Raw genomic sequence first — 16130 nt, forward strand, 5'->3', positions numbered from 1 at the left:
GTGGAGTCACCATCCTAGAGGTATTTAAGAGACGTATGGACATGGTGCTTAGGGATGTGGTTTAGTGGTGTGTCGGCAGTGTCAGGTGGATGGTTGGACTGGACCATCCTAAGGGTCTTTACCAACCTAAATGATTCTGTGATTCTCTTCTCCAAGCTACAGTCCCAGCTCTCTCAGGCTCTGCTCCTGTGCCAACCACTCCATGCCCTTTATCATGTTAGTGGCCCTCCCCTGGACTCTTCCCAGTAGCTCTGGGGAGCTCAGAGGTGTGCTCAGCACTCTGGGTGAGGACTCTGAGCAGAGGGGAAGGAGCACCTCTCTTGACCTGCTCTCTCTCTTGGCTGGCAACATTCTTGCTGATTTTCAGGTTACAGATTTACATAGTATTTTCAAACTAAACACAAGCACTTTTAAATTATCCATTTTAATATGAGCAAAGATTATTTAATTTTTTTTTTGAAAAGCTCATTTTCCTTCCACTTTTTTATTCTTATTGCTAATTCTTTTTTGAAGAATCCTGCTATTCCTTCCTACCCTCAAATGCCACAGAAAGGATATACCATTAATACAATAAAGAAGTTTAGTTCAAAACCTCAGATGAGGTAGGAAGTCATGCTGACACAGTTGGAAAAAAAGAATCTTTTAGACTGAGATGGTGGAAGAACCACATTTATATACTGAAAAGAGATAGTTCTCTTATTTGTCAGCTAGCAGCATACAACATACGTAAGAATTTATACAACTATTTCACCGAAGTACGTATGTACACATGCACACACAAATACATAGGGCCATTCTGCTTTAATTCACTTTTTCTACCACCAGCTGTATTCCAGCACAAATGTCTGGTAATTGAACCACTAACCACCAGTAAGCACCCTGCTGTACCTTCACATTTTAGACAGGATTATAACGTAAGTAATGAAGGAAATCACACCACACCAATCTCTCACAATCATCAGTTGAGAAAACATTTCTGTGAAAATGCGACTTCACAAAGGCAGTGTGAATTAAAGGTGGCAAACCAGCACTGCTGTCAGATAAAACAGTGGCACACTCCTTCCCCACCGCTCCTCTTTCTCAGACCTGTATCCACACGTCCCTTAGTATCATGAACTGATCCAGGTTGAGTTGATTACCACATGAAATCCAGCCAGGATCAGCCCCCTACCACTGTTCAGATGACATCTGAAGCTACTCTGCTGGATTATTTCTGTAAGAGGAAGCAGCAGGAACAAACAGCTGGAAATGCAAGCTTTCCTATCAGCAAGACCACCAACCTGCAACTGCAGGGTTAGAACTGGCATAACAGGAGACTTTGTTCACACCTGCATTTCTGGATCTGTGTGACTCCAGGTTGGTTGAGAATTAACAGATTTTACAAAGTGTACCCTATGAGCCCTCCTTTCCTATTTTCCTGGAAGAAAATATGGACAGGAAAAAAAAAAGTATGTCCATCTGATAGCAGCAAGTCAGTTATTTTAGGAAGAAGAGTTTATACTACCCTCTTTCCTGCCTCTCACCCCCAAGACTGCATGCATCCAGCATATTACATAAACCCAGAAGAGTGAAATGGAAAAGGCAGTGGAAGGGGGTGAGTGGAGAGAGCAGGAGCAGACAAGGACGTCATACTTCTTGTTCAGAAGCAAAGTATTAGAAGCTAGTTTCAGAAGTAGGTTATTGTCATTCAAGACAGATTCTGAAGGGGAAAAGAAGCGTTAGCTCTATAGTAAGAATAACAGGCTATTACACTTCCTAGCTATTCTCTCCCCTCAGAAAAGCAGTCTTTGACTAGTGTATCTGCTAAAGGATTATTTCCCAAAAAACAGATTTGTTCAGATGACCTCTGGCACTTATGCTTCTTACATACATTCTTTCAATTTGAGAAATCAGATGATGTGGTCTTTGGTTGCGTGGTTTTTTTGTTTTGTTTGTTAAGCTCTGTATTAATACTTGCATGCAAAATGAAATTTGGATGTCTTGCTTTACTGTATAGTTCTCAAAAGCATAAACTCTTCTTGAATAGAGGCAACTGCTCTGCCCCGCTTCAAGGAAGAAACACTGAGATCCAACATATTTCATATCAGCCATGGCAGTTATCAGCACACATTAAGCACTGCTACCAATCTATTGCTGTAAGACTTATATACATGAATACCTGCTTTATAACCTATCAATGGTCTCTGACAAAAGATCACTGTCAAGATGCTTAGCTACAAAAGAACATGAAAATATACCTGCCTGCCACAAAAGACAACTACTTACATTTAACATTCTACAGGCAACTACACCAAGTTTCTATCAGCACTTAAGCAGGGAGCTCGATCTCAGCATTATACAGCTCCTGTTTCTTTACCTTTCACCACCAGTATTTGTCAAGCATCATCTGAGAAAGCACAAGCTTGCAATTCTTCACAAGCAGCTCACTTCAGCTGAGTAAGTTATTTTTACTGATCACACTTCTAAACATCATAGATCTCTAACATTCCAACATCGCGTGAGTGCTCAAATTAGCTTATTATCTTTGAAAACGTATTCAGATGATCATATAGATTTGGAAGTAAACTGAAGTAGAAACTGTTGTCCAGAACAGAGAATTACTTTTATTACAAGAAAAAAGCTTCACCAGGGTTTAGCACAAATTGTAGATGGATATCCTAACACAACTGACTGTTCTGCTATGTTTAAGTCATAGCCCCTGACTCTTACTGTTACAAGAAGAGGACTAAAAATAATCTTAATGAGAACAGAAACTACTAGCAAAACAACAACCAGTAGGCTCAAGTGCTTTTGTGTTTGGTTCTCACAGAAAAGATGTAGAGCTCAATAACCAGTTTCTAAAAGGCAGCCAGGCATCTGCACATATCTGCTGTGCTCAGACTATCACATGACAATGGCCTGACGGACACACTAGCTTAAAACCTGCTGTTCGGCTGAGCTTCAAGTATTATCCTGTCTGGTCCACGGAACTGGCATGTTCTTTTCTGTACAAACTTCCAGGAGAAAAAAAACAAAGGCAGCTAAGACAAATCTGTAACAGCCTGAAGGAAAACAACACCCCCTCCAAAACACAAAGCCTCCAAAAAACAACAAAAAAATTTCCCACCAAAATGCATCAAATTTCCATGAGGACACAGTAGTTAGCTACTTGTACAAGAGGATACGCTCCCAAACAACTTTTGGAACTGAAAAAAGCTAACATTCACAATCAGAGTGGAAAAAACATAACTTCTCATTTTTCTGAAAATGGGACAGAGCAAGGGTACAACTTAACAGCCTTGCTCGTCATCTGTGAACACCAAAGTAAGAAAGCATACACAACTATGCCCTGCAAAGGCAGTCCATGACATGTTTCTGCAGTTGGATATGGAACTGAAGGCGAATTGTTTTTCCAAAACGTTTAAGATTAATTCACTACTCTTATCGTATTCGTTATTTGTAGAACTTCGTGGATGGCCAGCTTTTAAAGACACAACTCAAAGACCTTCGAGATACTCCTGACACTGAATGATTTGAAGCACTGATCATTATGGTCCCCCTATATAAGAACACTACGGGCTAAGATAAAGTAATTCATTTTTGGCCAAATAATCACCACAATGACTTTCATTCTAACAGTAAAAGTGCTTAAATGTGTTTAGTAGGACTGTTTGTTTACAGAATCAAGAACCACAATACTAACAAAGCCTTCTCATCTCCAGCAGCAGACGGAAGCCTCAGTTTCTTCCACCTTTACGGGCCACTTTTAACAGTTCTGTCAAAGCACTTAAATGTCAGCAGCAATAAGGAATATCTAAAACACTTTATTTCAGGTACTTTCTAATGGCTGTCCCAGAAACACAGTAGCAAAGAGGCTTTAAGTACAGTCAAAAAAGCCTAAAAAAACCCAACAGATTATGAACTGCGTTAACACAATTCAGGAAATCATTGAGTTTCTCCCTCACCTTTTTTTAAGCTTGCATTATTAGATAGATAATGAAATAAATTTCAAGCCTACAGGAGCTAGAGAGGAATATCACCACATTTTTACAAGTATGACTGCAAAACTATAGTTGTTTATACCTACAAAGAGTCAGAATCCCTCCTTCCATGAGCCATCCATAGATTTCCTTCACCTGGATTTTATAGCATCTAATAGTGATAGGAAGCTGTAGAACTCCATTCTTGCCCCTACGGGCCAGCTAAAGATAGGTTTCTCTGCAATTTCAACATGTCGAAGAAAAAAAATTCAATCTCACTCATATTTTAACTAGGTCTTACTTTCATAGAAAGTAAGGCTTATGCAATCAAGCTGAAGGCCAAAAAGTAGATCTCTCACATAGCCTTCACACACTGCTTCTATCCATGGCATTGTTTCTATTCAAGGACTGGATTAACATCACTGTCTAGCAAAACAGTCCTAAGAAAGAAAAATACAGTTACACTTGTGAATGCATAGCACCAGAACCAAAAAGAGAGAAGTTATTCGCTAGGATACAAATGTATCATGCAAACTTCCTGCTTAGAACAATCTTTACTGTGAAAGATGTCATATTCTATCTTAATCTCCACAAATTGCTGTTTTTCCTGCTTACGAGTCCATCCTAGCCTCAGTCTGTATATTAACTGACCTTTTACAGACCACTTTTTGTTGTGTTAGACATGCAGTATGTTAGATGCTTTCAGTTCAATGCCATATGCATTTCAAAGAATGCCTCCCACAGCAAACTCAAACTCATTAAATCAGTTCCGTTTGTTTTCTCACAGAATTCACTTCAGTTGAAACAATCTGGCTGCTAACATTTGTTCCTTCTGTTTGGTTCCCATCAATATTTACTCCAGCCACCTTCTTCCTCTACATTATCCAGCCAGAAGAGAATTTGGCTTTCCTAAAATATCCATTCCAGACTGCTCTATGGTTACAAAAAGCTGACTTTAAATACTGTATATATTACTAGTACTAGAAAGCTTCATTTTTAAAGCACTGCCAGTCTTTCTAAGTCATAAAATCAAGTAATATAAACACAAAAGAAATAGGAAAACACCTCTCATTTTTACTCTCTCTTTCTCTTAAAACAGTTTCAGAGAGTTAATAAACTAGTTAATATATTCTGACGGTGTCATAAGCAAATGTAAATTCAAATATATGCAAATATAAGTTTGGTAAGTTCAGAACAAACATAATAGACATGAATATAAATCTATCTATAAAAAAATAGCCCAGAACTAAATGCTATAGAGTTAATTTAGAAATACTTAATTAGTTAATTTAGAAACTAAAACCCAGAAATAGCTTGGCTAGCAGGACAAGGGAGGTGATTGTCCCCCTGTACTCTGCTCTGGTGAGGCCACACCTTGAGTACTGTGTTCACCTTTGGGCCCCTCAGTACAAGAAGGACATAAAGGTGTTCAAGCGAGTCCAGAGAAGGGCTACGAAGCTGGTGAAGGGCCTGGGACACAAGTCCTGTGAGGAGTGGCTGAGGGAACCGGGGTTGTTTAGTCTGGAGAAGAGGAGGCTCAGGGGAGACCTTATTGCACTCTAGAGCTACCTGAAAGGAAGTTGTGGGGAGCTGGGGGTCGGCCTCTTCTCACAGGGAACTAGTGATAGGACTAGAGGGAATGGCCTCAAGTTGTGCCAGGGGAGGTTCAGGTTGGGAATGAGGAGACATTTCTTCTCAAAAAGAGTGACCAGGCATTGAAACGGGTTGCCCAGGGAACTGGTTGAGTCACCATCCCTGCAGGTATTCAAAAGACACATAGATGTGGTGCTGAGGGACATGGTGTAGTGGTAGACTTGGCAGTGCTACGTTAATGGTTGGACTGGATCTTAGAAGACTTTTCCAACCTAGATGATTCTATTTTTGAATGACTAGATCAGGGAATCAATGAAGATGAATTTAGGATTGCATTCAAAGCAGAGAGCCAACAGACTTACTCAAGAAGTAGTTGTAGGAACATTGTTGCTATTGAGAAGAAACATTTGAAACCATGTCTTGATGTACATAAACCTATTATACCTCCTTTCCTGAACAGTATATACACCTGTAATTGTGACAGAAACCATATCCAATGTTAAGATAGTAGACAACCAGCATTAAAGTAGTGACTGATTAATAAGGGATTGCAAGTATTGACTACTGTCTGGTTACTTATCAAAACTTTCATATATCTTTCTTCAAACATGCAGTACTGTCATGAATCAAATGCTAGTGAATGGATAGGACTTTTCCTGTACACTGGTTTATTACCTTTTCATTATAATAAAAAGAGTCTTGTGAAAAAGGAAAATACCCTCTGGCTTGTAATACAATCTGAATTACCTTTCTTCATAACTGGAAAATGACATGAATACCTTATGTATAGGTATGAAGCAGAAAACAAAGATGTAACTTAAATTGTGGTGTTTTTTTCTTTTGTTTTTGTTAATTACATAATACTACTTTACTGGTATCACCAGAACATGTTACTAACCAGCTAACCCTGCCACACTACGCGGCCAGGGTACACACCACTGAGAAACTGGTACTTACACAGACTTAACCAATGCTATAGAGTTGCACAAGAAAAAACCTGTATATCATTGTCAAATTAAGAAAATACGCTAAATTTTTCTATTATTAATAAGTTTCTCAAGGTGCCGCTAATTCAGTATGTGAAAGTAATTCTTAATTTACCTTACAAAAATATATATTGTCAAGAGTGTAACAGAAGTGTTTACTCCTGAGACAACACATGCAAGTTTAGTTGAAAAAAATCCCAATTAATCAAAGCTTATCTAACCTGAAGTCATATATCACTTGGTTTTTACTAATAAGAAAGACAAAATCTTCTACTTTGAGTTCAAAATGAAAGGCTACACTCCAAACCAGTTTTACGACAATATACAATCAGTAGCAAGACGTATTAACAATCACAGAACAACTTTGGGCAAAGACGAATCTCATCTGTTTTTCCTTTTTAGCATATTATTTCTCCTGCTAATTTTCAAGTTCAGAAATTGAACAGTGTATTTCAGAAGACCATAGGACCTTAAATAAATACATAATTGTTGAACCTAGCAAAGAACGCTGAAGGCAGCAAGGGACGCTTCTAATACCTAAATGCATTAATTCATTACTTAATGAAAATTTCCAGGAAGTGTACCTTCAACAGACTAAGAAACAGTTAAGAATGGCTACAATGCTCAATTGCATAAAATTAAAATTTAACTTTCCATTGCAATGGTACTGCTTCACATTTCCTTACAGCCAAGCCAAGAAAATGACCTTCTGCAGCACGCAGAGGTTTTAAACCTCCTCCCCAGAAAAGCATACTCCTTTAAGTCCAAGAGCAAACAAGTTTATACAGACACACCAGAAGAAACAAGTAATTACCAGCAAAGAGGTCTTCTCTGTCATCATCTAGCATGATTTCTGTCGGCTTTGGACCATTGGAGTTTGTGCTGAGATCTTCTGCAGGAAGACTTGCTGGCTCTGGAGATGAAGGACTTGACTGTTAAAAAAAATAACTAATTAGCACTGATCCAGTTGCCACGTGTCAGCATAAGAATTATTGCAACAAGCATTCTTTCATTGCAAAGAAACAGGGAAAGATGTACAGAAAGGAAACCCTGTCAGCTATTTCCATTTCCTACTCTCTAGTGTGATAACAATGAACAAAGGATATGAGCTAGTCAACAACTCTCTTCATTTCTTTGTTGGAGAAAAGAAAAGTTACTCATTTCCTCAAGTTTAATTAGCGTGTAACAAAAGCTGCTACAGAAGTATCTCGAATCACTTTATTAGTATTGCTGAATGTAATTTGATTAAGCTCCTTTTCAAAAGGCTTATATTTAGATTTGGATTGGTACATAGAAAAAAATAAACAAATCTTCACGTTCTCTATCCCATTTTTTCAGAGATTAAAGAGTAGATTAATGCCACTAAAACAACTCAGCTCTGCTTGCAGCCAGAAGTAGTTTTGATATCTTTTCAACAGTTTGAATTCAGGGATTATTCCTACGTAGGGTTGCACTGTACTGACATGGAAGCTAGGCTTGCCACTGATGCAGTTTTTTTAATTCACTGAAGACTAGAATTTGCCCTGTGAAAAGAGAAATACTTGGAAGACACTCAGGAAAATAGATGAATCAATATTGAAGGTGAGGTTCTAAGTATACGGTTTACTCAGAAAACAAATACACATGTAACTGAAGACCAGTGCTTCAGTTATCAAATCCTGTTGAGTATGCATCAACCAGGGTTATTGCAATAATACTAGAAAATTTGCAAGACTCACTTCCCACAGTTTCATCCAAGATAGCTAGCTAAGGGCTTTTCAACAACAGCATATCTATTCATGAATGCATGCCCTTTTCAAGGGCATCTGTAAATTACGTCATTATGTGTTTCCTAATTTTTGCTGGGAGTTGTCATAATTTAGGTTCAGAACCAAAATTCAAAACAGATATGAAATGTTTCAGGCTACACTTCAACAAACATCATGGGCTACAAAACACTAAAAAAAGCCTGAAAAATACCGAAAAACCATGAAAGTAATCTGTCCAGATTATATACTGCACATTCATAAGCGTAGCACAGGCATTGGTCCTCAGGGAGAGGCCTTCCTGACCACCGGCTCTCAGAGAACAGTGTATGTTCCAATACAACATACATACACAACTGCAGCTTTACTCCAAGCAGCACAGAGCAACATCCTGGCCCCCACATCAACCCAAATCACAGTCACCTGAAATTCTGGTCAGAGGAAGTAAGCAAGGAGCAGTATCCTGCCTGACAAATTCAGAGACAGTACATAATTGGTTTTTACAGGACAGACCAAATCAAGACTCTCTCGACCTCAAGATTTTTTTCTTCTCAAGATGCAAGGTGAAAGAAAACACAAGGATGCCAGAAAGTCTGTGTTCCTTTAAACATAAACCCTATGTTCCATTCAAATGACAGAAAGATTATATTCCCTTCCCTCTCCCACCAGCTGCCTCTCTCTGGGAATCCCACATATAGTGTTGGGAAAACAATAAAAAAACGAAAGTTATGAGCAACAAAAGTCATGAGCCTCTCAAACTGCTTGCTATGCTTTACCCTAGAGCTTACTAAGAAAGTCAAAGCAGAAATGCTGGGGAACTATATGAAGGTAGTAGAGTTTATAAGCTTAGAAGCAAATGGCCCACTAGCCACACGTACACTTCTCATTTCAGACTACACCAGTGCCCAAATGATCCGACAACAAACACAGTGCTGTGAGGTAACAAAGTTGTATTTGTTTATTCTCTGAGGAACGATCCTAAGTTGTATCACAGGACATGTAACTAATTTAGAGGAAATGAACTAGCAAGTTTAAGAAAAATCACCACTTGACATGCTTCATTATTCTACAAACGACAGCACAGATAGCATGCATCACATGGAAAGGTCAACACTTAAGCGAATTGAGAACTTGCAAGTAGCACATTCCAGAAGAAACAGCCTCTCTCTCTGTGTAGGGCTGCACAGAGCCGCAAGTTCAAGGTTGTGTACCTCAGCTAGAACAACAAAAGCTTTATTTCCCTGTGAGGCTCCAGCAATTTATAGTTTTATCAGCGTAAGTGATTCTGCACAGAAACATCACAGATTACTCATTCCAAGTAAGTTTCTCCACTGCTCAACTCTGAGTAAAACCCCACTCATATATTTATGGTTTAGCACGTAGTGGGTACCCCACACTAATAGGGATGCAGAATGACATGTAGTTCATGCTTGTCAGTTGACCTCCAGGAGAAACAGCTGTAACATGGCCAAGCACAGGGAATAAAAGCCTTCCTGACACTTGCTGTATGCAACAGATGGCTTCCAGCTTTATCCCTTAATTGTGCACTAGATTAATGAATGGTGAAAAAACCAACGTGAAAAACACTCACATCTTCAAGATATTCTCCCAGCCTATCTCCTCAGTTTTGTCTGAAGCAGCTGTTTTGCTCACTGATGATTACTTTTGACTACACCTGGCTTCTAATTACAAAAAAAAAAACCCTACCAGGCAGAAAAATCACCTTGAACTCTTAAACCTGATTCACACACTGCATAATATGAAAAAGAACATATTTACATGCCTAAATCAACAATTTCACCAGAAGACTTAACCTAAGCCAATAGCAAACCATTCCCACCTTGAAAACAGGAAAGTCTTTGTAGGAGTAGACATAAACACATGGAAAGATGCCACCGAGCCCTGGTAGGATTATGGATCTGTTTTCATTACTGAGCTGGGAAAGATGCTGTCTGTGGCACTATTCAAGAGAGATGCACTATGTACTAGGCTCCACAGGCATAGTTCACGTATCAATTACAGCATGCTTCCTCCGTATTTTAGTTACCCCATTTCCATGAAGCACAAGTGGAGAATACTCGCAAAAGGAGAGGCCTTGAACAAACTGCAGAGGCACCTCAGAAAGTGCAGGAAACAAAGCTTATTCATGCAGCTGTTATAAATTGTTAAAAAGGCATGAGGTCTAGAAGCAGCTGTCACAGGAAGATTTCCAGTGAAACACAGGTTCTTCCTATGCATTATTTGTTATATAAATATGAAATAAAATTCCTATTTGTTGTGTACTTCAAGTCCTGCTTTTTAAGAATAATAAGTATTAACGTTTAGCTTTGTGGATGATTTATTTTAAAAGGAAAATTTCTTTCATTTAAAATAGCCTTTCGCTGAATATGGAATTTCCCAACCTATAAATCTTTAAATGGCTCTCTGGAATTTTTAAACAGCTGTCACTCTCAGATGAGATAAGTTAAGGATAGAGTTAAATATCTTGACAAACATTTGGGACTATCTTTATATGAAGAAAAAAACTAAAAATGAAAAGAGCTTAAATCACACTGTGTGTGTATATATATACACACACACACAAGCTTCTTAAAGATGATTAAGGGTCTGAACAGCTACAGTAGTTCCGGACACAGCACCAACCTGTTTTTAAGAGTTTCGTAACAGTTTAGTTTGCTGTCTTCAGAAGTGGTCTTCAAAACAGACAGCTGTTCTCAGTGAACTTTATGAAGGCACAGAAAGCCACTGCCCTGAGTGTGTCAGAAATTACAGTCAATAATTCCTAATCATCTGATTATTTTGCACAATAAATGGGTAAGAGAATGCTATTCAACCTCTCAAAAAAATAAAAAATGTACCCATGCACCCACACAAGTATTAGTAATATGAAGCTATTCTAGTTACACTCTCCTACAGGTGCAAGCTAAAAGCCCCAATTTTGTTCTTTTACACCTATGAAGTACAGCTGAAACGTATATAAAAATGGCAGTCAGAAAAGTTATTAAATACATAACACAGAGAAAATCTGAGTATCAGAAAAGAAATGGAAGATGGAGACTAGCACAAACTCATTGCCCAGACAACACATACAGACAGCATAGCTGTTTAGAAATGTTGCACTTTCTTGATGCCAGTGATTCACAAACCTGTTCATTTTCTGAAACATACATGCCTGTAAAGCTTCTGCGCCGAAACTCAAGGGAAGCACCCAACAACCAAGATGCCCAATGGCCAGGACATTCAGGATCCTCCTCTACTTGTTGTCTAGAAACAAAATTCTGATGAGAGGACTGTGGGCCCATTCCAACCTAAACTGGCAACCACAATCTCAATTTTCTTCCCTTCAATTGTGCATTATATTACGATAGCAATAAATGAGTATTTTTATAGCCCTGACTTACGAAGGCACAAAAACAAGTTCTCACGTTTTCTGTTGGCTGATGTTACAGCCCTAGATATTTGGGCATCATCCCTTAACAACAGGGTCTCCCCCAAACCTGTTCAGCTACTTGTCTGAGCCCTGCCAAGCCTCCTTTGGTGGGATCTCAGTAGGCTGACACAGTCAGACCACCATACTACTCCAATTGCTCCAGGCCACCTGGCTGGTTTTCACTGAAACTGTTACAGAAGCTCACAAAGTGCTGCATGGGCAGAGAAAATAAAGACTCAAGTACGAGCATAATGCCCTAAAATTAGAGCACACAATTACCCTACAACCAACTACTGCGTGCTTCCATTACAGCCTGGATTTAACACCAAGGAACAAGACACGTATTTCCAGTAGAATTACACCAATTAATTTTGAGCACAGACTTAATCTTCTGTAAAGTTATAGTATTGTGTTCAAGGACTTAATATTTCATTCTCAGATATTCTACTGAGATCATTACTGCTTCCACTGCAATTGCCAGTGTTAAATTCAATATAGATCTAGAAAGACATCTGGATTCCTGTGTCTACTTAATATTTTGCCTTCTGTACAGAAAGCCAAGCATATATTGCAGGTCTTTGACATAAACTGTTAAACTGGCAATGAGATTGCATACACACCCTACCCTAAATAACAGTCCTTGATAGATTACAACATCTGCTTACTCATTGTTTTCAAGTGCCTCCATGTGTTCTTCCATTACAAAAAAAAAAAACACAGGAATATTAATACCAATTGTAATGAGTAGTTAGCAGCTTAGCTGTATGTTCACACAACACCTGCTTTACAGAAGATGGAGATGGGTGATACAGAAATGAGTGAGAAGTGTTTAGGAGAAAATGGAGTAAGAAGTGGCACAACAGTGGCAACAGAAACAAGGAAGTAGATGGCAAAGAAAATTTTCAAGCAGTAGTGGAACAGAACAGACCGGGGCAAGGAGGAGAAGAAGGACAAGGTAATGATGAAAAAACACTGAATGTACTATTTTTCAGAAAATCTAAGGTATGTTTTTTCACGTATGTTGCCAAAGGTGACTTTCACATGGTCATTTGCTGTCTCCCCTAATAGCAGCAGAGGACACAGTCAGCAAGTTAGCAATTCGTTTATAAAAACTTGTAACAGGAGGTGATTTTTCTCGTAACACAGAGTTAACTTTCAGGACTTCTTACACATATCATAGATACCTTTTTTTAAAAACAAACCAAACATCCGAAAATTTAGCAACTAGATAAGCCCATGAAGACTGTTAATATTATAAAGCTACACAGGGCTCACGAAGCCCTTGAACAAAAACCTAGTAGCTGGGAGAGCACTGCAGGTGAGTGCCAGCACATACACATAATCATCAGCAATAGTCTTTGCACAGCATCTACCACTGACTACTGTTAGAAATACAGTCTTGGCTTAGACAGACCATTTGTCTGATTCAGTCTGGCTGTTTCCACTGATGAAAGCAACTGTGGCAGCTAACGGGAGACCACTCTGTGATCACGAATTCAATGGGAGGTAGTCCATGAGACATTACAATACAGTTGGCACAATAAAAACCCAAGAATCATTCTACTACTCAAAGGCGCTGCAGATATCTGACAAGGAAACAAGCTCCCTAACAGCTCAGACAAGCTGCTGCTCAGACAGCTGTCCAGAGTTTTCAAGCTCTATTTTCACAAAAAGGGAAGTGCCCTCATTTAACTCTAACACAGCAACTTTTCAAGTCCTAGAACACCTGCTTGCTATGCCCCAGAAATTCCAGATGTTACAGCTCAGAGTGTGACATTTTAATGTTTTTCATTGTAGAATTAAGAGGGTTCAATGCAAAACACTAACTTTCAATATGTGCACTTGGAAAGTTAAAGCTCCAGCTCCTTTCTCTTCACATCCAGAGAAACCAACTTGAAATAAACAAGTCTCCATTTAATTATACAAGTAAGCCTTCCTTATAAACTGCATTTAAATATTTCATATATACTCTTCATAATACACGTGAAATTTGTATCTTGTCAGAACAAACTTTAATGAATAAGCGTGTCTTCTAATAAAAGATTTTAACACTGAAGCTATTTGGAAGACTTATTACAGCTTTTCCACTGCATATCCAAATCACAGGTAAGAAAGAAACAAGATGCTTTTTGTGAGCTGCAAAGAGAATGAAAGCTAGAAAAAATGCTCAGGATGGCTAAGAACAGGAATTAGTCATACAAAAATCATACGCACAGCTCCACGACAAACCAGCTAGGAACCCTTTCAAAATACCATCCCCTTCATTTACACCAGCTTTGGACCTCACCATCCCCTGCTTCACTTTCCCCTCAGGTAATCCACAAGCAAGTATGCAATCAACTGCAAAGAGCTGTTGTTACTTTAAAGAACTTCCACAGCCATTTAGAAACATGAATATTTATAGGATTAAAACAACCCTCAAGACAGAAGGTTAATTAAGCCCACACCTGGGATAACTGCCCTTCTTTGGACAAAGGTGCCCTATACACTGAAATTATATGATCTAGCTTCATGGCACTGAGCAGTTCAAACTCAGTTTTCGTGATTCCTATTTTCCTTTCAAATTTGCTAGAAAGTCACAAAAGCGAGGCTCTTCCCTAAATGCTGTAGCTGATTAGATGACAAAAAAAGCTTTACTGACAAAGCTTTTCAAAGCTTCTCTTTAAGCAAAGAGGCTTCCCCTTTCCACTTAGCTACTTTCTTCCAAATAAACTGCATAGAAAAATGAAGTGGCACAACGGAACTGTCAACCCAGCCACTCAATGCAAAGTGTGTTTCTCTGCCAGCTTTTCAAGTTAGAGGAGTTTTCAGTAACTATGTTTAATCATTAAGAGGACTTTTAACTGGGATTTAGGCATTAATTCTATCATGGTCTAGAATTCAAGCCACAGGAGATAAAAGACGGTATTTGTGTTTTACTGCAGTCTTGGTGTACAGATCAAGACCCCAACAATACACAGATGTACAGAAGTCTACCAATATGATTCTTGTCAACTGCAGGTTCACACCATTTGCTATCCTTCACAGCATGCTTTCACGGATCTTTTTTTTCCTACCATTGCACAGATTACGCATCTACAAAAAGAAAAAGAGGTAAGTGACTTGAGAGAGAAGACAAGCGGTTTTTTAAATACATTTAAGAGCCTCTTTGTGTGCTGTCCTTTTTCGCTAAGGACAGGCGACAGCCAGAACACAAAGGAAAAAGGAATGATCCTATTACTGCAAAGGTCAGGGGCAGGAAACTTCAGGAAAAGAGGAACAGGAACAATTTTCTCTTTAAACGGATAACTGCGCACAGGAAGAGCCAAGTCCCTCCAGAAGATATCAGCAGAACAGGCAGGAGGAGCACGACCGGGGCTTGGCAGGCGAAGCCCCCGCTCCGATGAGGCGTTTTCCACCGCGGGGAAGGAAGCACTCACACCGCCAGCTGCGGGACCGCGGCCCGTCGCTTTTCTGGTGTTTTTGTGGTATTTTGGAGGGGGTGGGCGGGGTGGGGGTGACATGAGGGAGGCCTGGAGGCGGCGGCGGCGGCGGAGCCCCCCGCCCCCCGCCGCTGCAGGGCCGCGTCTCCCGGCCCAATTTTCGCCTCACCGCGGCCCGGGCAGGCCTCGCGTCCCGCGGGAGCCGTTCTCTCACCTCCATGGTGGACACGGTGCTGGCGAAAAGCTCCTCGCCGTCCTCCAGCTCCTCCAGCTCGGCGGGACGCGCCTCCCCCAGCGGCGGGGGCTCCCGCTCCGCCGCCATCTTACGCCCCGCACCGCCCCGCACCGCCCCGGCCCGGGGGCACGTGACCGCGAGCCGGGAGCGCGCAGCGAGACAGCCCTCCGCCGGCTGCCGCCGCGCAGCGGGCACGCGCAGCGCGGGGTCGGGAGGTGCGTCTCAGGCAGCGCGGTGCTCGCGTCGTCCCTGCGGGCCGGAGCAGCTGCGGTGGCTGCTAGGAGATGTAGGAGCTTGCTCGTCGTTTACCAGATGTGATAGCATTTTTAGGTTTCACAGGAATGGGGAGTTTTTCAGTGTATCCACGTTTCCCTTTTCTCCACAAACCAAGAACCGTAGTAACACTTCAGTTCTTCAAAGCAAATACGAGATTAAACACACTCTGTGCACACTTTTACTGTGTTCCTAAATTCATAGAATCACAGAATCGTTAAGGTTGGAAAAGACTTCCAAGTTCATCAGGTCCAACCATCCCCCCACCACCAATGTCACCCACTGAACCATGTCCCTAAGCACCATGTCCAACCTCTCCTTGAACACCCCAGGGGACAGTGACTCCACCACCTCCCTGGGCAACCCATCCCAATGCCTGAGTGCTCTTTCTGAGAAGAAATGTCTCCTCATTTCCAACCTGAACCTCCCCTGGTGCAACTTGAGGCCATTCTCTCTAGTCCTATCAGGAGTTACCTATGAGAAGAGG

At 40.4% G+C, this 16130-nt stretch overlaps 1 protein-coding gene across 1 annotated transcript in view; it reads right to left on the reverse strand.

The window, feature by feature from the left end:
* The window catches only part of SNX2 (sorting nexin 2), a 34321-nt gene extending 18812 nt beyond the window's left edge, over positions 1 to 15509 (reverse strand). Inside the window, 2 exon segments of the mRNA XM_035567021.2 lie at positions 7353 to 7470; positions 15350 to 15509. Coding sequence (XP_035422914.1) covers positions 7353 to 7470; positions 15350 to 15457 — 226 coding nt within the window. The 5' untranslated portion in view covers positions 15458 to 15509.
* Positions 15510 to 16130: the final 621 nt, after the last annotated feature.

This window comes from Cygnus atratus, chromosome Z (assembly GCF_013377495.2).
Source record: "Cygnus atratus isolate AKBS03 ecotype Queensland, Australia chromosome Z, CAtr_DNAZoo_HiC_assembly, whole genome shotgun sequence".
Taxonomy (NCBI): Eukaryota; Metazoa; Chordata; class Aves; order Anseriformes; family Anatidae; genus Cygnus; species Cygnus atratus.